General features: G+C 43.9%; 1 protein-coding gene across 1 annotated transcript in view; it reads left to right on the top strand.

Moving 5' to 3' along the window:
- ARHGAP10 (Rho GTPase activating protein 10) overlaps nt 1-21,095 on the top strand; it is a 285,825-nt gene that overhangs the window by 190,391 nt on the left and 74,339 nt on the right. The window contains exons 16-17 of the mRNA XM_012660012.1: nt 5,345-5,450; nt 7,065-7,224. Of these exons, the coding sequence (XP_012515466.1) occupies nt 5,345-5,450; nt 7,065-7,224 (266 nt within the window). The remainder of the gene's footprint in view (nt 1-5,344; nt 5,451-7,064; nt 7,225-21,095) is intronic.

The raw sequence follows: 21,095 nt of genomic DNA on the forward strand, positions 1-21,095 counted from the left end.
CTCAAACAATCCGCCTGCCTCGGCCTCCCAGCGTGCTAGGATTACAGGCGTAAGCCACCGCGCCCGGCCTGGAATTTTTGACTATTTTTCAGAGTCTCTGCTTTAATTTTATTTTTTAAAATCAGAACTGTGAATTAAACGTGTTATATATTTATATTTTTATTTTCTCCAGCATTGATTGGATCTTGATTTTAATGCCAGATTAAGAACTGGATTATAATTTATTACCTAACACTTCATTCATTCATTCAGTCATTGATTCCCCCTTTCAAGGAATATTACCTAACACTTTAGACAGGTATGCTTTTGTTTTCAATGATAAATTTAGTTTGTATCTAAAAGTTTTTTATTACATAATATCATTTACTCGTGTTCTGCTTTATCATGTGCTTTTTAATTTCTTAGCCTTTTTGCTTCTTTTTTCTTTAGCAACAGCTGTTTCAGTGTCCTTTATTGTAAAACCTCATTTCTCACCCTCAGACACTGTTATCGGGAGTTTAAATGGGAACAAACTTAACTTTGCAAACATTGGAAACAATCCAGATGTTCCTAAAGTTGTTGGTGTGGTGCTGCATTTAGTGACATGGAAAGATAGTCATGATCTATTAAATGGGCTGTTTCTACATTTCACTATAAAAAAAGGAAGGAAAACTATGAAAGCATTAAACCTAAGATTTACTAGCTTATCTTAGGGTAAGATTTATTGCTGATAATTTTAATTTAGGTGAACTTTTTATTGAAATGTAACATGTGCAGAAATAGGTATACAGCTTATCGAATTTTAACAAAGTGGAGATATCCTTGTAATCAGCCCCCAGATCAAGAAAATCAGGCCGGGTGCGGTGGCTCGCGCCTGTAATCCTAGCACTCTGGGAGGCTGAGGCAGGTGGATTGCTCAGGAGTTCCAGACCAGCCTGAGCAAGAGCGAGACCCCGTCTCTACTAAAAAATAGAAAGAAATGATCTGGACAACTAAAAAAATATATATATATATAAATTAGCTGGGCATGGTAGCACATGCCTGTAGTCCCAGCTACTTGGGAGGCTGAGGCAGAAGGATCGCTTGAGCCCAGGAGTCTGAGGTTGCTGTGAGCTAGGCTGACGCCATGGCATTCTATCCTGGGCAACAGAGCAAGACTCTTGTCTCATTAAAAAAAAAAAAAAAAGAAATCAAACATCATAGGAACCTCAGAAGCCCTTTCTCACACCCAGGTAGTCACTCTCCACCTCCATGAAGTGTGACGACTCCCAACAATGTGGCTTGGAGTTGTTGTCTTTGAACTTCACGTAAATGCGACCAGACAGAATAGCCTCTCTAGTCTCTGGCTGCTTTTGCTCCTCTTGCAACACTCGTCCACGTCGTGTGAAGCAGTAGTTGATTTGTCGTCATTGTGTTCTGTTGTAGGAATACACCACAGTGTAGCTGTTTATTCTACTGTCAGTGGATGTTTGGGTTGTTTTCAGTTTGGGGCTATTACAAAGAATACTGCTGTGAATATTTCAGTATGTGTCTTTCAGTGAACATTTATGTGCATTTCTCCTGGTTATATACCCAGGAGTGGAATTTTTGGGTGGTAGGGCATGTGTTTGCTCAGCTTTCATAGACACTGCCAGACAGTTCCCTATAGTGGCTGTGCCATTTAGTTATTCCCACCTTGTTGGTGTCTGGAAGTTCCAGTTGCCTCGTCTCATTGCCCAAGTATGTGAGCATTCATTCAAAGCCATTGTGGGGGCTGAGTAGTATTCTCTCCTGGTTTTAATTTCTGTTTCTCTAATGTAGATTTAGCCCGTTTTGTGTTTTTTTATTTTTTTGGTCATATGAATAAATATTTTGTGAAGTTCTGTTCCAGTCTTTTGCCTGTTGTTCTGTTAGGTTGCGTCTGTCTGTCTCTCTCTTTTTCTGTTGCAGAAATTTGCAGGAGTTCTTTCTAGTCTGATTGCGTGTTATTTTTCATATATATGTTTCAGATTTTTAGTGATTTTTACTTGAATATTTTCTCTCTGTTGTCTAAAATTTTAGCAGAGCATGTATTTAATTTTTATCATAAGAAAAAAGATAAAACTGTTACTTTGAAAAAATAAATGCCCCTGTCTTGTTCTGTTTTACTTCTCTTTGCCGTTACCTTCGGTTTCTTGCTTTTTGAACGTGCTCTGAAGTCCGGCTCTGCATTCCCTCTCCAGCAGCTCCTCCTTTAACCTCCCAATTTCGGTAAAAAGTGGCTCTCAGTTGATAAATTTAGTGGTGCCCAGGGTCCCTTCTCCCAGTCTTTCCATTGATACCACTTGCAGCACCCAGTCTGTGCAGGCTTTCTCACTTGACTTCTGGTGACATCGAACCTCTCTGGTCGCTCCCAACCCGTCTTCCTCCTCCATTTGCTTTGCCTGCTTGTCTTAGCCCTGGAGTTGGCCTGTCCCCTGGATGTCTTTGGAGCTCTTTTCCCCATGGTGCCCTCGGTTAGCTTTCTGAAGTTGTAGGCAGTTTCAGCCACGTGCTAGAGGTCACATTTTCTGGAGAACATTTCTAGCCTTGGTCTCTGAAGCCTCCTGTATTCTCCCTGCTGGATACCAGCCCCCTGAAAATCATCTCCACTGTCATTTTCCTCCTCATACCAGCTTTGCCTTTGGCGCTGCCGTCTGCCAGTGGAACTGGTGGAACTACCAGACAACCCAGACGTGGAACTCTGGTCGTCTCTGCCTTCCTCTTCCTCATCCACTGCCAGTCTGCTGCTAGATCCTGTCAGTTCTACTTTTTTCCATCATAGCTCTTACATGATAATAGCAACACAAACTACAACAGTAATAATAGCTAACAGTGGTCGAGTGCCTGTTTGTGCCAGCCACTGAGGCTAAGTGCAGTGCTTTAATTTCATACTGGCCTTTTGAGATGTTGTTATCTTCATTTTACAGGTGAGGAAACTGAGGCACAGAGAGGTTAGTAGGTAACTTGCTCAGAGCCACTCAGCTATCAGTTGGAAGCAGTGGCTCTGACTCTAGGCTATAAGGATGGTCTCCAGTTTTCGACTATACGATGGGTTTATTGGGATGTAGCCTCATCATAGGTGAGGAGCATCTGTACTTCTGTGGTCTGCTTCTTTATTTGTAGTTCTACCATCTCCCCCTTCCTTCCTATCACTTTGTTCCCAAATAGCATTTCCCTCCTAACTCGGTCTCCCCATTCTAATCCATCCTTCAAAAAATGTCAGGTTTACCTTCCCCAAATTTAACTCTATTCGTATCCCTTTTTTGCTTTTACTTTTAGTGACTAATTTAGAAGCCAACAGTAGAGACAAATTCTTCAAATTGGCCTATTTGTTTGTTTGTTTTTGTTTTTTTTTTTTGAGACAGAGTCTTGCTTTGTTGTCCTGAGTAGGGTACAGTGATGTCAGAGTAGCTTACTGCAATCTCAGACTCCTGGGCTCAAGCCATCCTCCTGCCTCAGCCTCCCGAGTATCTGGGACTACAGGTGCGCACCCAGACGCCTGGCTGATTTTTCTATTTTTAGTAGAGACAGGGTCTCGCTCTTGCTCAGGCTGGTCTTGAACTCCTGACCTCAAGCAATCCTCCTGCCTTGGCCTCCCAGAGTGCTAGGATTACAGGCCACCCAAATTGACCTTTTCAGACCAAAGTTGGCCTCAGGCTGCCACTTGAGGTGCTGTCTCTGCTTAGGGGCTGTGCTTGTTGTCTTGCTGTTTGCCGCATCTGGAATGTGACCCCGCCCCTCAGTTGGCCTTTCCCTGGACCCTTCCCCAGGCCCAAGTGAGACCCTTCCTGAGCTTCTGGGCCAGCTCTGTGTGAACCTCCGAAGCAATTGCTAACCTTCCTTTCTGTTATGGTAAACCTAGCACCCAATTCTCATAAGTCATGTCTTTGACACCCCTGAAAACTCTAGCATAATCCTCAATAACAAGCATCTTATTGATTTATTTGATAATTTTCCAATCAAGAACACAATAAAGGGAATTCGAATACATCGTTAATAAGAGTCACAGATAATTAATTCCAAAGTTTAAGGGGTAAAAGGAATGTGTTAGTGTCCCAGGGCTGCTGTAAGCAAGTACTATGAACTGAGTAGCTTAAAACAACAGAAATTCATTCTGTCACTATTCTAGAGGCTGGAAAGTGTGAGATGCAGATGTTGCAAGGGCCATGCTCACTCCGAAGGCTGTAGGCAGCTTCCGGTGGTTCCGGGCACTCCTAAGCATCCCGTGACTTGTAGGCTCTTTGCTCCCATCTCTGCCTCTGCTGTCACATGACTCTCCCCTGTGTCTGTCTTCACGCGCCTGTCTTCCCTCTGTGTCTTTTTCTTATAAGGACACCAGTCATATTGGATGAAGGGACGGACCCCACCCTACTTCACAGTGATCTCATTTAACTGACATCTGCAACAGCTTTATTTCCAAATAAGGTCATGGATTAAGAGTGCCTTTTTATTCTGAAGTTTTGACATCTGGGGCCTCACTGACCTGGGGACACTGCCCCTCCCAGCGCTAGTCAGTTCCTGGAGATACTAAACCCCAGGAGGCTTTTCATATGCGAACTGTCCGGTCCTCTGCATGCACCTGCACTCCTGCTCTTGTCACCCCAGGCCCAGGTAGCAGCCAACTGGGGACAGCCTCTGTGCCCCAGAGCCCACCAAAACCATTACCTTAGCCGCTAAGCCTGCCAGCCCTGCCCCATTCTTTCTGGGGAAACCACATTAAAGACTCTTGCCACATTCCACCCTGTCTTCCTCTGCCTTTTCACTGACCCTGGTGCATCCCCGCGTGGCCTGTGTGGCATGCCACGCCATCTGTTTCCAGGGCTCTGTGCGTAAAACTTTGCCCCGTATGGCGGTCCTCGCCATATCTTGCCATACCTGATTAGATTCCAAGTGCAGCTAGAAGCAGTCGTTCTGAGGATCTAAGGATCGGAACTTCAACATATCTTTTTGGGGGATGCAATTCAACCCTTAACAGGGAATAGCCTATTTGCTGATGTTTTACTTGCATTCCGTTGTGGGGCGGTGACCCCGTGACTGGACTCCATCAGGTGGATGACAGGCAGGCTTGAAGCGCAGTGTGCTGGAGGAGAAGCCGCGGCAGCTATCTGTTCTTCAACCCAGGGAAAGGCACTCACTGCAGCTGCACTGAAATTACCTCATATGGGAGGCGTTAGAAGATTAATGATAGGGAGAAAGATTTCTTTTTCCTTTTAAAGGTGGCAAAATATGTTTAAATTCTCTGTGTTTGACAATCTTGAAGATGAGCTGTTGACATTGTTGATTTTGAGAAATATTATAGATTCGATTCTGAGCATTTTACTAACTACTTTTTTTCTTTCTTCTTTTTTTTTTTTTTTTCTTAAAGAAAGCGGCAGCCCAGAATCTCGTGTTAATGCTATCCATTTCTTGGTACACAAGCTGCCAGAGAAAAATAAAGAAATGTTGGATATTTTGGTGAAACACTTAACAAAGTAAGCCTCTCTTTCTTCCTTTTAACTTTCTTTGCTTCACTCTGGGTGCCGTGCAGCGTTCTGGACTTGGAACGGTTGGAACAGGGGCTGCATACACAATACCAGGGACCACACCTGGAAGGGCAAGCTGGGCGTTTGACTCATCGTGTGTGTTTTGGACAAGACGTTGAAATACGATGCTCTCATGAAGTTGTATAATTATTTGCCTAACAGCACTGCCAGCAACTCAGGATTTGATTTGAAGGAAAGAAGAGAATATTATACATTGCCCCATACTCAGATTCTGGAAATGGGATTCTAAGCTTGTTAGCAAATTTAACTTGGCTTCACACCTATCTGACTCTAAGTTTGAGCATGCCCTTAAGTTGGCTTAATTCAGCAATGGGTAGTTATTTCACAGACTCCATTCTCTTTTCCTCCTCCTCTTAAAAGCAAGCAAAATTGAATAATTCAGCGGAGAGATTAGCTTTCTTCAAATATAAATGGCTCACAGATCATTATAATTTTTGAGGTGAGAGGAACCTGAGGAACACTATGTTTTAGAACCTTTCTTTTACATGAAGAGTGAACGTCAAAGGATATTGTGATTTGCTAACAGTCCTACTACTTGTATAGTCATTCATTCATTTGGTCAACAAATGTTTAGTGAATGCCTTTTTTAGGTGCTCGTGAGTAGATAGTTGAACAAGACAGTCAAAAATCCCTACTTCCATGAAGCTTACTTTCTTGGGGGAAAAAGATGATAAACAGATTATAAATAAAAATACAAAATGGTTTCAGATGATAAGTGGCAAAAATGCAAGTAAGGAGTAAGGAGATGGAGAATGTATGTTGAGTGTGAGACTATAAAGAAGATTATTATGGAAGATCTCTTTGAGGATGAAATCTTTGAGTTGAGCACTGCATAAATGACAAGGCTACTGGGAACAGTTGTCCAGGTTGTTCACTGCACAATGGTACTGGGCTGAAGGACTGAGTGTGGGTGCTCTGCATACTTGGGAAGCTGTTTTTTACAAAGGTGCCATGGGATCTGGTAGTTCCTAGAACCAAGGATATAATGATCTGGTGGAAGAGGGGGTGTGTTTTGATTAGAGGGGAACAGTAAATGAAGGCTTTTGAGGGAAACAAGCTTAGCATGTAAAGTAGGCACTCTGCATCTGCGGACTCCGTAACTGTGGATTCTGCATCCACGGGTTCAGCAAGCCACTGATTGAAAATACAGTATTCACAGGGTGCATGTGGGTGTGGAGGGTGACTTTTTCTACCTGCAGGTTCCACAGAGCAAATTGTAGGACTTTAGCATCTGTGTCTTTTGGTATCCACGAGGGTGCTGGAACCAGTCCCCCGTGTTCTACCAAGGGAAGACTGTACATGGAACTAGTAAGAAAGCCATTGCGGCCAGAGTAGAGCATGAGAGAGAGAGAAGTAGAAGAGGAGGCAGGGGCCTCAGTGCGTGGGTCTTGTTAGAGCCACTTATTTCAGAGGCTGATGTTGAGGACAGTTTGAGTCTCTTGACTCCCTGTTTTTAAGGACATAGAGTTGCAGAATATTGTACATTCCACAATTTTTGCCCCTTTGGTTAAACAGAGACTTTTCCCCCCTCATCAATTCTAGTGTTTCAAATCACTCCAAGCAGAACCTAATGACGGTGGCAAATTTAGGAGTGGTGTTTGGACCGACTCTAATGAGGCCACAGGAAGAAACGGTTGCTGCCATCATGGATTTGAAGTTTCAGAATATTGTCGTGGAAATCTTAATTGAAAACCATGAAAAGGTAATAAAATTTTTTTTTTCCTTAAGAGACTTCCCAGCTGTGGCTTGTCACCATGTAATGAATAACTATCCTCTTAGATTTCCCTTTTCTTTCTTTCTTTTTTTTTTTTTAAATGATTTTATTATCACTATGACGAGCTTGGTTCTAAGAAGTTCTTATTGAGCTTCTGTCTTTTGATGGTGCTCTGTAAATCTGAACCTTACCCAGTCTTCTGTTATTCACTGGCTTAATAAAGAAACATTTAATCCAGATGCAAATGAATATGGGCAAGGTAATTGTGAACTGTTTAGATTTTTTGTTGCTTTCATTCCTATCCTTGGATTTGTCACTCAAATTCTGTGTGTCACAGTGGTCCTGTAATCTTGATCAAGTTAGGGCTTTGCAACTTAAAAAAAGGAGAGAGAGAAAATAAGGCAAATAAAGAAAGTTGAAAGGAAGTGAGATGGAGCCAGAGGACCATGAGCATCATTGAGAGTGGGGTTGAGGGGCAGGGCTTCCCTGAGACCGCTGGCCAAGGCTGGCCTGGGTTTGCTCTGCACTTGTGAAGGTCGCCCTGCCTGGCAAAGGGTCTTCCTGGTTGCACCCAGCTGTCCTGAGTGGCAGGTCAATGAGGAGAAGCTGGAGTGGGGTAAACTCCTCAAATGGACCCAGGCTGCACCCCTGGGTCCGGGGTAGGAGTGAGGGACGCATTCCTGGGATTTGATGGATGGGGTTGAGATGGGTTTGAATTAGGAGATCCATCTCAGGGGTGAGCAGAAACTGCTTTAATATACTCTTCCTCCCACCACACCTAGTCAGCATTTTAAATTCTAGAAATAATTACTGTTCATTATCGTCCCTTCATGATCTCTTTCCCAAATTATTATTCTTTTCTCCTCAATTACATGTTCTCTGTGGCTGCTCTCACAATACGACAGCAGAGTTGAGTAGTTACAACAGAGACCAGGTAGCCTGCAAAGCAAAAATATGTAGCATCTGGTCCTTTATAGAAAAGGCTTGCTGATCCCTGTTTTGGACCAATAACTTTCAACCCTGGCAAACAAGAATCCTATGAGGGGCTCTTTTAAATGGCTCTGTAGCCACATGTATTCTGTTAAATTTTTGCCTTCATAAGAATTTATTTTTTTTTTTGAGACAGAGTCTCACTCTGTCACCTGGGTAGAGTACAGTCGCGTCATAGCTCACTGTGACCTCAAACTCCTGGGCTCAAGTGATCCTCCTGCCTCAGCCTCTCGAGTAGCTGGGACTACAGGTGCACACCACCAGGCCTGGCTAATTTTTTCTATTTTTAGTAGAAACAAGATCTTGCTCAAGCTGGTCTTGAACTCCTGACCTCAAGCAATCCTCCTGCCTCGGCCTCCCAGAGTGCTAGGATCACAGGTGTGAGCCACCGCACCCAGCCCCTGCCTTCATAAGAATTATAAGTAGCCAGCAAGGAGAATGGCTGATCTAGGGAGGAAGCATCTCTTCTGCCTCTATTAAGAACTTAAGAGAAAACTTCAAGGTGGAACACAGGAGAAGATTCTGTTAATATTTGAGAGGTTTTTGTTCATAGTAGTTAAGACCTAAGTGTGACTTTCGCTGGCATTAGGTCTGCGGCATGGCAGTTTGTATTTGGACTCAGAATTTGAGGGAGCTGGAACCTATTGAAACCATTTAGCTGGCCTACATTTATAAGTAGGGATGGGACAGCTTTTCGGGGACATGTGGAAAAAATGGTTTCAGGATGCTTCTGGAGTGCTTGGTTTAAAAGGACTATACTTGTGTGCCTGCGTTTCTCCCACTCTCTCAACTCCCTCAAAGATTGCACCTATTAAGAAAAATGAAGATGCTGACTCCGGGTTAAAAGTATACTTTTACTATTAACAAGGACATAACATGTTTATTATGTAGGGCAGTGTTGCTTAATCTTTTGGGGATCGCAGACCTCTGAGAAGCTGCCAAAAGTTACCAGCTTTCTCCCCAGATAAATGCACATGACTCCCCTCTGCCCCTGATGGTGCTAACGGTACCATTGGGTTCACGTGCATTTCCGAGTCTGTGCACTGCAGGTTAACAATCTCCGGTTTAAAATGAGTCATCTCTTAAGTGACTTGTCTTGTTACTTGTTTCTCTGTAATCGAGGGAATATATGATTTTTAAAAACTACATTAGACTCTTTCAACAAATTTTTTTCCCCCTCATTCTGTCACTTGTAGATCAATACCTTGCTAATAACTTTCCTCAAGTCTGCCTCGTAGAGAATTTGAAAACTGTTAAAACACTTGGTCACTCATTTGATTATTAAAAGGATTTTTAAGAATTGAGATTGCATTATATGCCAAGCATGTAGTAGGTGCTGGGTGTGCAGATGAACGTTACAGTCACCGTTGCAAACCAGGTCACGATCTGGGCATGGGGAACCCATGTTTGGGACTTGAATCCCATAATGATTATCCCAGTCTAACATACCATGTAACTTCCTTTTTTCCTTGTCTGTTTCTTCCTGCTAGATCCTTGAGGGCAGAGATTTTTCGTGCACTTACAATGATACCTGGTACATATTGGATGTTCAGTTAATGTTTATTAAATGAATTAATGAAGTCAGTACATTTTGAGGCGGTTGGAGGAGTGGGAAAGAGGCAGGCAAACAGAGGTGTAGTCCCTTTGAGCAAAGCATTGAAAGAGCATTTCCTGGGTCCTTGTTGCATTTGCTATTTGCTAGAGCAGTTCTAGCTTATGCTAATATTCGTTCTCATGGAAAAGTTAAGCTTGAAAGCCAGTTGGGGATTTTCTTTACCAGTATGGTAAAAGCAGCTTGTTTATGGGTGTAAGAAGTTTTTTTTGGAGCCAGTGGTGAATTTATGCCTCCTTTTATGGTCCTGTCTAACTGTCATTAAACCTCATTAGCGTGCACTAAGCTATCCAGACAGCTCCTGGAAAGATGGCTACTATTCATTTTTAGAAAGCGAAATAATTAGACTACAGGCCTTGAAACAATGTTATAGTAGCTCAACTATCATTTGATTAAATCCTAATTAGGGAACTTTTATGCAATTTATTTGTGAAAATACTGGCTGTGGGTCTCGCTCTTGCATAAAAGGATCTCCATTTCATGCTGCAGCTGCCTGTTTTCTTCCCTTATTTGAAGCTGGGAAGTTAAGTACAGGATTTTTCTGCTGGGAAGCAGATAGTGCTGCTTTCACCTTGTTAACAAATCTTACAGGAATTTCCAAGTAGCACTGGTGAGCCAGTTATAATAGTTACAGCGGATGAAAGCAGCCTCGCTCTCAGAGATACTGCGAAGCAGAGGGTTTTCAGTTTTCCTTCTCTTCCTTTCTGTGTCTAGATAGTGCTGTGAACACACGACTGACATTAATTAAAGCGCTGAGGCTGTCCATTGAGAAGGGAGGAGGTGAACACTGGGTTTCAGATTCTTCACTGTGCGCGGGTTGAGGTTTGGGAACAGAGGGCTGTGTGGTGGGGCTTGAGGGTGAGAGGGTGTCACTTGGGATTAGTTAACAGTTCCTATAACTTAATTTCCCCATTACCTCTCCTCCTCTCTCCAATTTCCTCCTCGTACACTCCCACTCCCAGCTCTTTGTTCCTGCTCAGTTGGACTTCACTGCAGAGTCCAGGCTCTGCTATGAGGAAGAATATTTCTGCTGACAAGGTGGTTGTGCAGAAAAACTTCACGTGGACGTGGGTATCTGCGTTAGCCACAGGTTTCCCTGACAGCCGACCCCCACATCCTCCCACCAAAGGCTCTTACCTTGACTCGAAAGTGGGGAGGGAGGATATAGACCCTCTTAGTAAATGTTTGAGGACAAGAAGAAAAGAGGGGCGGCAAGCATAGGAAAGGTTAAAAGGAATAGTCTGTGAGGAAGGACAAAATCACAATGATGGATGGCAGGACAAAAACGGAGGGGTGGGAGGCTGGAGAGGGAAGGAGAGGCCCGTTAGCGTTGCTGAAAGTGAATACGGCAGAGGGGAAGAATGACAAGTGAAGGAAGTCGTTTTCTTTTCCTCACTTGCTTACTTTTCCTCCCTGGGAATGTGAAGAGTGTTGTCTCTAGGAAAGTCACTACGGCGAAGAGGAAACGTCAACAAGTAATTGAAGCAAGATTGCTCTAGATGAATTTTGGAGTTAGACAAAGACCCTTAGATAATCTGCTTTGGAGATCACCATTTCTCCTAGCCTCTTTGCTATTATTATAAAATCCGTATGTACTTTATAGGAAACTTAACCCATATGTTTTGGCTTTATGTGCATATAATACGTTAAGATGTTGTTTTAAAAGAAGTATTCGTGGGCCAAAAATATTATCAAGGTCTTTCTTCCCTTGCAAATCAGAAAATTGTATTTCCCAGGTGGGTAAGGCTGCTGTGAACTTCCCAGGGATTTTCAAATTGGAGTTGTGCTTTAGAATTTGTGAGTTTTGCATAAGTTGTGTTCTTAACAAAGTGTACTTGTTATACATTAATTCAGCGCATTTTTTCTGAGCACCTGCTGCGAGTGAGACATGGTGGGGAAGGAAAGACAGTGCGTCCAGCAGGGGAAAGAAGAAATGTCCAAAAGTAGCCACAAGGCATGGCAGAGAGTAAGTGCCTTCAGAGAGCGAGCGCGCGTGTGTAAAGGCACAAGCGTGCAAAAGCAGCCGATACTTCAGAGGAGGGTTTGCGTCCAGCTGTGGGAAATCTGGAAAGTTTCCTGAGTAGGTGGTTTGAGTCAGTTTTAGACTGGAGTTTGAACAGGTGGAGCCGTTTTAAGAGGACATTTCAGGCATGGGAGATAATGTAATCAGAGAAACAGAGGAAGTGTGTGTTTCGGGAGCGCAGCTCTTGTTGGAACATGGGTGAATGGAATGAGATAGGATTGGAAAGCAATTCAGGCCAGGTGTGGGAGGTTAGAATGCTGCTTTAGAACTTTTGCATTTAATTTTATAGGTACAGGGAACACTCATGGTTTGCAAGTAAACTACTTCAAAAAGCTTAGCCTGACAGCAGGGTTTGCAGTAGAAAGTAGAGGATCGGAAGACCAGGAGAGAGGTCACATGGCACAGATTAAGGGCATGGTGGTGAGAACAGGGGTTCCAGGGTGGACAGCATCACTTGGCGAGGTGGGATAGGCAAAATCCGGGGGCCGGCTTTGCGGCAGATCTTAGAGGAAGGTGTTGTCAGGATTCAATCATGGGAGATTATCGATGTCATCAATAAAAGGAAGGAGAAATGGGTTCAAGGTCAGGAGTAAGATGAGTTCAGTTTGTAACGTGGTGAACTTTAGTTGTTGTCTCTCTGTTCAGCAAGATCAGCCCAGCAGGCAGTTGGAAATGCGGAGCTCAAACCTTGAGAGAATTTAGGGGTAGAAAGTATAATGTGAGGCAAAGAGACAGATTAGCGTGAGAAAATATTTATTGGATTCTCAGGGTGTTACATACTTTTGGTCTATTATATAGGGTATTCATATAATCTTTATATCTACATTTAAAATATATATATTAAAAATACATAGACTTCTTATTGCATCAATATATGTAACAGTATCCCTTTATAGGTAGAGAATTCTTATTATGTATATTATTCCTTTATACGTATGAGAGAACTGAGGGGTGAGAGATTAACTAGGCCATGGGTGCACAGCTAGTGAGTGGCAGTGCTTGGCTTTGAACTGGTATCATCTGACGCTAAAAGCCTTTGCTTTTCATCACTAGGAGAAGATAACAGCATCCTTGAGAAAAACCAAGATTTCACTATTGGTGATCAAAGAGCAGCCAGAAGAAAGCCACTGTCAGGATCAGGTCAATGCTAGTGTCAGGGTCGTCTAGGGACGTGGCCAAGGATGCCGGAGGCTGCCCACGAGATGGCAGAGTGTGAGGACAGGCCCTTCGAGAGAGAAATCTCTGTTGAGAGCAAGAGCCGAAATCAACTTGTCATGGTGTAAATGAGTGAGTGTTTGGGAATGGGTGGTAAATACCGAATTATTTGGTGTTTTTCCTCATATGACGGGAGTAACGTGGGAGGAAAAGCCGGAACAGACATGGAAGGGAAGGATAGAGCAGGACTGCTAGCACCGGAGTTTGATACAGCTCGCTGATCACTCTCATATTCTAATGGCCTGTTAGCTCACAGGTGGGTGGGGGAGCTCTTCAAAGGAACTGGGGGCTCAGGCATATAATCCTAGCACTCTGGGAGGCCGTGGAGGGAGCGTTGCTTGAGCCCAGGAGTTTAAGACCAGCTTGAACAAGAGCGAGGCCCTGCCTCTATAAAAATAGAAAAATTAGCCAGGTGTAGTGACAAGGGCCTGTAGTCCCAGCTACTGGGGAGGCTGAAGCAGGAGGATCCCTTGAGCCCAGGAGTTTGAGGTTGCAGTGAGCTATGATGACTCCACTGCACTCTAGCCCTGGCAACAGAGCGAGACACTGCCTCAAAAAAAAAAAAAAAAGACATTTTAACCTTTGAAATGGGAACTTTGATAATTTGTGTCATTTTTTTTTTCCTGTGAAAATGGAGGCCATGTATGATGATCGTGCTTTATTGAAAAGGCTGTTATCCCTGTCTTATTCAGAGTTTTCTTCAGGTCACTTGGATTTATCCCTGTTTGCAACATGTGTTGCAAAGTCCTCACGTAGCCAGTGTCCTCCAGTCACAGAAGAACCTAGAAAGCTTAACAATGTGTTTCCGATCAGCTGTCTGTCTTAGCCCGTAGTGTGCTGTTGTAACAGAATACCTGAGAATGGGTGATTTGTGAGGAATAGAGATTTAGTTCTTACAGTTCTGGAGGCTCGGAATTCCACGGTTCAGGGGCCACATCTGGCAAGGGCCTTCTTGCTGCGTCATCCCACGGCAGAAAGGCAAGCGAGCCCGAGAGAGACGCACACTCAGAAACAGAGACAGAGCGTGTGCGAGGGAGTGTGCGAGTGAGCTCTGGCCGAACAAACCCACTCCTTCGGTAATGAGCCCACTCCCAAGATGACATTAATCCATTCACGAGGGCAGAGCTCTCATGGCCTAATCACCTCTTAAAGGTCACACTTGTCAACACTGTTGCATTGGGGACTAAGTTTTCAGCGTGTGAACTTTGGGGTACATGTTGAAACCATAGCATGTCCAGTGTCATCACTAGAGTATCAAATTACACAGACCCATAGAGAAGTATCAAACTGCATTTTAACCTTGCAGCCAACTTTTTGACCTGCGTCTGCCTATCTTTGCCAAAAGCTATAGAACACACCTGTGCTCCCAGGTTCCTTGGTAGAATGGATTCCCGTTCAGTTCCAGCCTGCTGTCGTCCCAGCAGCAGCAACCCGTGGACTGTTTTTGATAAGGGGCACCCACCACAACTATTCCTGTTGCTGCGAAAACAACATACACCCTAGCCCGTGTCTGCAGGTCGGTCTGTGTCATCCTTTAATGTAAAAAGAGACTGAGCGAGTAGTATGCAAACCATTTTCCATCAAGTGCAAGAAATCATCCAGTCTTAGAGCATGCCTGTCATTTAATGAGAAAAATAAATCACTTAAAAAAAAAATCCAGCTTAAAATGCTTCTTGATTTAGCTTTGCTGGCACGGGGTTGCTAGGCAGCACCGGTTTTCATGTGCAAGAAAAATAAATGTCTTCAACAACAACAACAATAATAAAAGCTCCAAAGTTTCTAAAAGCTTTATGTCTGCCTGAGTAGTGACTGTTCCATGTAAAAGTCAAAACTGCACAGCAAGAATATTTGACAAATGTTCAGAGGATTTTTTTCCCCCTAGTTTTCATGCATGTTGGCCTCTTTGGCATTGCCCCGAAAACTTTACTGTTATATATATATTTTTTTCTCAGCAGGGCTTTGCATTTTCTGGAGAGTTTAAAAAGAGCACAGGAAACTTTCTGTCTTCCTTTCTCCTTCCTTTAAAGAGAGAAGGAAAATAATAACTATGTTGTCTTCCCAAGTCTGCTTTCTTTTAGCTGTGGCATAGGAAGCCTCTGCTTTGTACTGTATGTGGCGCTGTAGGTGGTAGATATAGATGTTGTATTCTCCCGTGGGACGAGAGTGGTTCGATAAGAGAGAATCTGAGCGACAAGAGTCATTCTGCAGCATTTAAGTGCCCAGTATAGACAAAGCACCGGGGCGGTCTCCAGAAAATCGAAGAGCTACAATATAGAGGGCGAACAGATTTATTCTTTGTTGTCTAAGAAAGCACACTCAGTATAAGTGAGCAGAACTTGCCAGGACGTGAGTTTTTGATTCAATAGAAGGAAGAACTTCATAATATTTATAATAATGAGAATGTGTTCGTGTCAGAGATGGGACTGAGGAGCTGGCGTAAAGCCAGCAGTCCTCCGAGGTCCTGCTCACTCTGAAAGTCTCTGCCAGAGTGTCTGGAGATGCAGAGCTGGAGAGACAACTCCTCAGAGCCTAGCTCAGTGCTTGGCACTTGGCATGCAATCAGCATTTGCAGAATCAAAAGTGATGATGAGGAACATGGCCCTTTTTAGGTTGTTTGTGTTCCCAGAAATATCAAGAGTACTTGGAAGGGAAGATCCAAGCAAAGCGTGAGAGGGTGGGTGTGGTGGTGTATAGTAGGTGAGCTCAAGAGAAGGTACCCTAGGAGATACCTTTCCTTGAGTGGGGAAGGTTAGTGTGGGTGTCTGTGGGCTTGGTTTTTTTTGCTGGACCTAATGACCTAATGCCCACTATTTTTTTCTTTGTAAGATAAAGCTTTCGGAGCTATTTCTTTCATACCTCTCCAGATAAAATCAGGAACAACAATAATTATAATCGCTGACATTGATATTAATAGAGGATCATATGCCAGGCGCTGTGCCCGGCTCCTTATGTGACATTTTACTGAAGTATTCTGTAGACAGTATAACATACGCAGCAGAGCGGGCTCTAAAGTAAAATTGCTTGGGTTGGAATCTCAGCTCCACCACGTTGTGTGACTTTTGAGTGACTTTGGTGACCCGTATAGCCTCATTATCAGTTTCCTTACCTGTGAAATGAGAATAACTGAAGTACCTGCCTGCTAGAGTGGCTACCAGGCTGAAAGGAGCTTACCCTTGGGTCTCACTGCTGTTTTACAAATGAGGAAAATGAAGCTCATGGAGGTGCGTTAACTTGCTCACGGTCATAGAGCTAGAAAGTGGCCGAGCTGGGATTTGAACCCAGGCTGTTTCCAAACCTGTCCCTTCACCCTTACACTGTTGTCTAATAAAGTGTATATGAATATACACATTTTATATTAAATGTCCATAATAACTTGTTTGCGTTTTGAGGATAAAAAGGGTTAACTGGTTTTAACACCTAGTGGGTAATGATGGGAACGCAAACGCTAGGGCCGCCTTCCCCCTCCTTTCAGTGCGCAGTCTCAGTGTGACGCACACCCCAGTCTGAGACGCGTTCCCTCTAGGGTCATCAGGCAGTGTCCAGCCTCTCAGCTTCACCTTTGTTAAACAGCTTTCGCTAGGTAAGCTCTGGTTACCATCCTCCTCCTCCTCTTCATCACCATCAGTGTGATTAATACAGAGTAAGAGGATGCGTTTTCTGTGAGTGCTGACGCTCTGTTACGTACTTTGCATCATGATTTCATAGTCTGCTCAGCAACTCTGTGAGGTACGTTATCATCACCCTCATTATACCAAGGAGGAAACTGGGGTTTAGGTGAAAAATTTGGCCGAGGTCAGTTGGTAAGTGGGACTCAGACCCTGGTTTGTCTGGCATCAGAGGTGGGATTTTTAAGTTCTCATCTCTGCTGCTGCTCTCACCATCCTAAATGGCTTTAAGTGGAAGACTTTCATCTTCATCATCACTGTCTAATAGGCTGGACTACTCTAATCTGATCCCCAGAAATAGCAGATAAAGAATAATTGCGGATTGAAACAAATCACTGAAAATAGACTATTTTGATATCTCGAATATATTTTCAGAAATCTAAAATTACACCAAATAGCATAAGTGGGAAAATATAAACAAGAAGTATCACTTCAGTAATATGTAAAGAACTATTTTTTCCAAACTATAAGCAAGAGATTGAGAATAAGCCATGTGCTTTTAGCAAACATTTGGGATTAAGAATGACAAAAGTTTACATTAATGTCGTGCGTGTACTGGTGAAGCCTCTGCAGTAATAATGTAGCCATTTGCATCATCAGACCAGGATACTGGCAGAGAAGCTTTTTTTTTTTTTTTTTTTTCCCTCCCCCTTTTTCCCTGGAAAGCTTTCCTGCTGCTTCTTGATAGGCAGGGCTGGGAGAAGGGTATTTTTCTAGACTCTGAACTTACAGTTGTTTACCCTTTTTCCCTCTCCCTGGGTCCCTTCTCAGTCTGTAGGCCCGTAGTTGTTTGGTACAAATATTTCTGTTAGGTGACAGCCTGGCTCCCTGCACACTGCTCACCATGGTGATGGCCCCCAGCCAAGTTTGGGGGACGTGGTTCCCATCTTCTCTCCATCTGCTGACGGCACGCGAGAGTAGTCAGACTGGAATCTGGGCCAAGTCATATCCTCTGTCCTAGAAATTTGGAATTGGGCTGTGGAGAAGCTGGGCCGGTCCCTGTGAGCTTGTCCCTGGTCTCGGGGCTGAGAATGCCCCTGAGGTGGGTCAAGTGTTGGGGGGACGCAGGGCCGAGAAGTGAAGACTCGCTGCCTGGACTCTTGATGGCCTCAAGTTACGAGTTCAAGGCAGTCTTGAGTTCCAGCTCTTTCTACTTCCTGCTGATTCCTTTTAATAAAGCCTCTTTTACATATGTCAGCTTGGCAAAGTTTTGGTTGCAGCCAAATTATCTTTTGGGCAGTGTGAGAAAACACAGGATGTGAGGTACCTGTGGTTCAGTAAATCTACAGGTACGCAGTTTACTCCATGACTTTGATTCAACTCGGTTTAGTTTAACTTTCAGTTAAGATATCTCCTGCGTGTCCTTGAGGCTGACAACTCCTTAGGCCCAGTCCTTGGGAAAACAGATCGAGCATGTGTGTCGATCATCATAGTTTCTAGTGGAAACTGGCCCTTTAAAGCCACCCAAACCAGAACCTCTTGCTCTATTCCCTTCGTTTTATGACTAGAATTTCTTTAACTCTCTTCTTCAGTTTTTTCTTCGCAGCCCAAGGTTTAAAGCAGGAGTAGCTTGTCTCTCAATGGCCACATAATTTCTTTTACTAGATAATTACTTTCTAAGATCTTGGTCTCTATTCTGATATGACCTGCATTCTTTCAGCTCTCCTGGCTGGTGGGTCCACCGGCCTGCCATTCGTTTGGTCAGTCAGCATTTGAAGGTCCATTCCTACATCTGACAGCCTTTTTCTCCATCTGATTCTGGAACTGATCACATTAAGACCTACTTTAAAAATTTAGTGGAAGTTTCGGGTTGTTTCCAGAAAATTGTGTATTTTATATATATGTGAAAAAATGTGCATGCAATTTTAGGAATTTTGGGGGCCTCCTGGAACCATGGGGAGGGCAAGAGCTGCAGTGTCATCCAGGCACAGTTGAGGTCTGGAATGTTTCTTCAGACTCAGTCTTGCTTATCTTTGGCTGTTGACTTATTTTCTGTGCTTCTGCTCAGGAACTGGAAGGGGAGCAGGTGAGGGTGCGCCTCATCTCAGACTCGTGCTTTATTCCATCAATGACAATGTTGTTCCTTTTCCTACCTGGGGTCAGTCACCAGGGAAACCTGTTAAAATGATAACTCCTCACTTTGGCCATGGCAGATATGAGCCCATACTAAAAGACATTCTGCTTAAATAATGAAAGAAACCCACTTTCCATTATGTTCAGATACTCTGATATTTAGCCTTCTGTCTGAATGAGGAAGAAGAAGGAAGGAAAGAAGAAGGAAATTGTTTTAACGGCAGATTGAAGAAGTCACCTCTGTACTTTCAGGGCAGGTCTTTACAACCTTATTATCTCATTTGAAGTCTTCTGAATGTCCCTCAAATTGAAACTTTCTGAAGCCCCACTGTTGCATTTAGCTAGTGATAACCGATAGCTGACCATGTGCTAGTATCTCAGTTGCTGCCTCTTCAGAATGGCAAGCACTACGTCCTACCTAACTAAACATTTTGACTAATGAATGTTAGCCAGAAAATGGCTCAGTTAAGGGGCTAACAGTCTTAGCTCATTCACACTGGGGCATAACAGTCTAGTGCTCCTAGACTTCCATTAATCTTCCAGTTTCCACTATAATTAAAAGTCAGAGTGGGCAAAATGGCCACCTGATAACGCGGGTCTCTGCAGAGGGTCCTCCAAATAGAAGTCTTTCCATTAGGTCCATGCCTTCCTCTCTGAGTATGTCCGAGGTCCTCAAGACCACCCCTATGTTCAGAGATTTACTGGAAGGACTCTCGGACTCGGCATATAGTTTTACTCACAGTAGATTTATTACAGTCATGTAGTAAGTTATGCACAGCCTGATCATAAGAGAAAAACACACAGGTGGGGTCTGCAGGAATCCACATGGGGGCTTCCTTCCTTATGCTGTCATCTCCCAGGAGGGGTCACACAGAGTTTACTCTTCACCCAGCAATGAAAATGCCGCCCCGCATGTGATGTTTCTGTCCAGGGATGCCCATTAGAGACTCAATGCTCACGGTTTTTGTTGGGAGCTAGTCACGTGGGCATCCTTTGCCCAGTGTGTACCAAAATCCCAGGTCCCCGAAAGGCATGGAGGTGTTCAGCATAATGCCTGCACATTTGTGTTTTTTTTTTTTTTTTTTTTTTTTTTTTATGGGTGTGCAGATGTTTAGGTTACGTGTGTTGCCCTTGGTTCAGCTCACAGCAACCTCAAACTCCTGGGCTCAAGCGATCCTCCTGCCTCAGCCTCCTGAGTAGCTGGGACTACAGGCATGCACCACCATGCCCGGCTAATTTTTTCTATATATTTTTAGTTGTCCAATTAATTTCTTTCTATTTTTTTTAGTAGAGACGGGGTCTCGCTCTTGCTCAGGCTCAAACAATCCGCCCGCCTTGGCCTCCCAGAGAGCTAGGATTACAGGCGTGAGCCACCGCGCCCGGCCAATGCCTGCACATTTGTACAAACAGTCTGGGCATGTTGGATGTGTGCTAACCATTTAGGGAATGTTTTATATCAGATGAAAGAACCGTTGCCCAGCCAAGTTCTTAGACACCAACCCCAAGGTCCAACCTTGCAGACAGGCTTTTCTAAGCACAGCGTTCTCAGGCCTGCCATGTTTATTCTCTTCTGCTCTCTGGGTACCTTTTAACTGCCACAGCGAGGAGCTTGAGGAACAAGGGTGAGGATGAGGTTCTGTTTCTCCCTACGAGGTTGTTCTCTGTCACTGGGATTCATAGCCTTTCCTCTTCTGCTTTGGCAGTGCCTCTCTCATTCCATAGGTGAAGTGCACGTCGTCAGCCACATTCAAAAAGTGCCTGATTATGTTTACTGAGGAGCCTGGGAGTCTAGAAGAATGTGGTCAGTGTGGGTTAAAGAAATTACAAGCCATGCAGCCTTATGTCACTGGACTAATTTGGCACAGGATGAAAAGTGCCTCAGAAGTCCTCCTCGTTTTAACTTCCCAGTTGGTTGATTTCTCCTTGAGAGTGACCCTGGAGGGCAGAACTAATTGTGTGAGCTTTCTTTCTCCTTTCACCTTAAGCCCTGTTGCGTGCTGTCCTTGGGTTCCCAGATTTTCTCGAGAAGCCAAGTGCTGCCATGTCTGTCTGTCCCACCCTCTCCTCTGGGGCTGGTCAGGCTCCCCGCTTCACCTCAGTCTGGCCTTGGTGGTGTCTGGGTCATGCTGACCACTCCCCAGCTTTCTCCACTATTTCTGGATTTTTCTCTAAAAAATCTGTTGATAAAAAGATTTAAAACACGATTTCTAGCCGTCTGCTGGTATTCCTCCTCCCATGAGCCATCTTAAAGTCGTTACTTCTCCTGATGCAGATATTTGTA

Source organism: Propithecus coquereli, unplaced genomic scaffold, assembly GCF_000956105.1.
Source record: "Propithecus coquereli isolate 6110/MARCELLA unplaced genomic scaffold, Pcoq_1.0 Scaffold65, whole genome shotgun sequence".
Taxonomy (NCBI): Eukaryota; Metazoa; Chordata; class Mammalia; order Primates; family Indriidae; genus Propithecus; species Propithecus coquereli.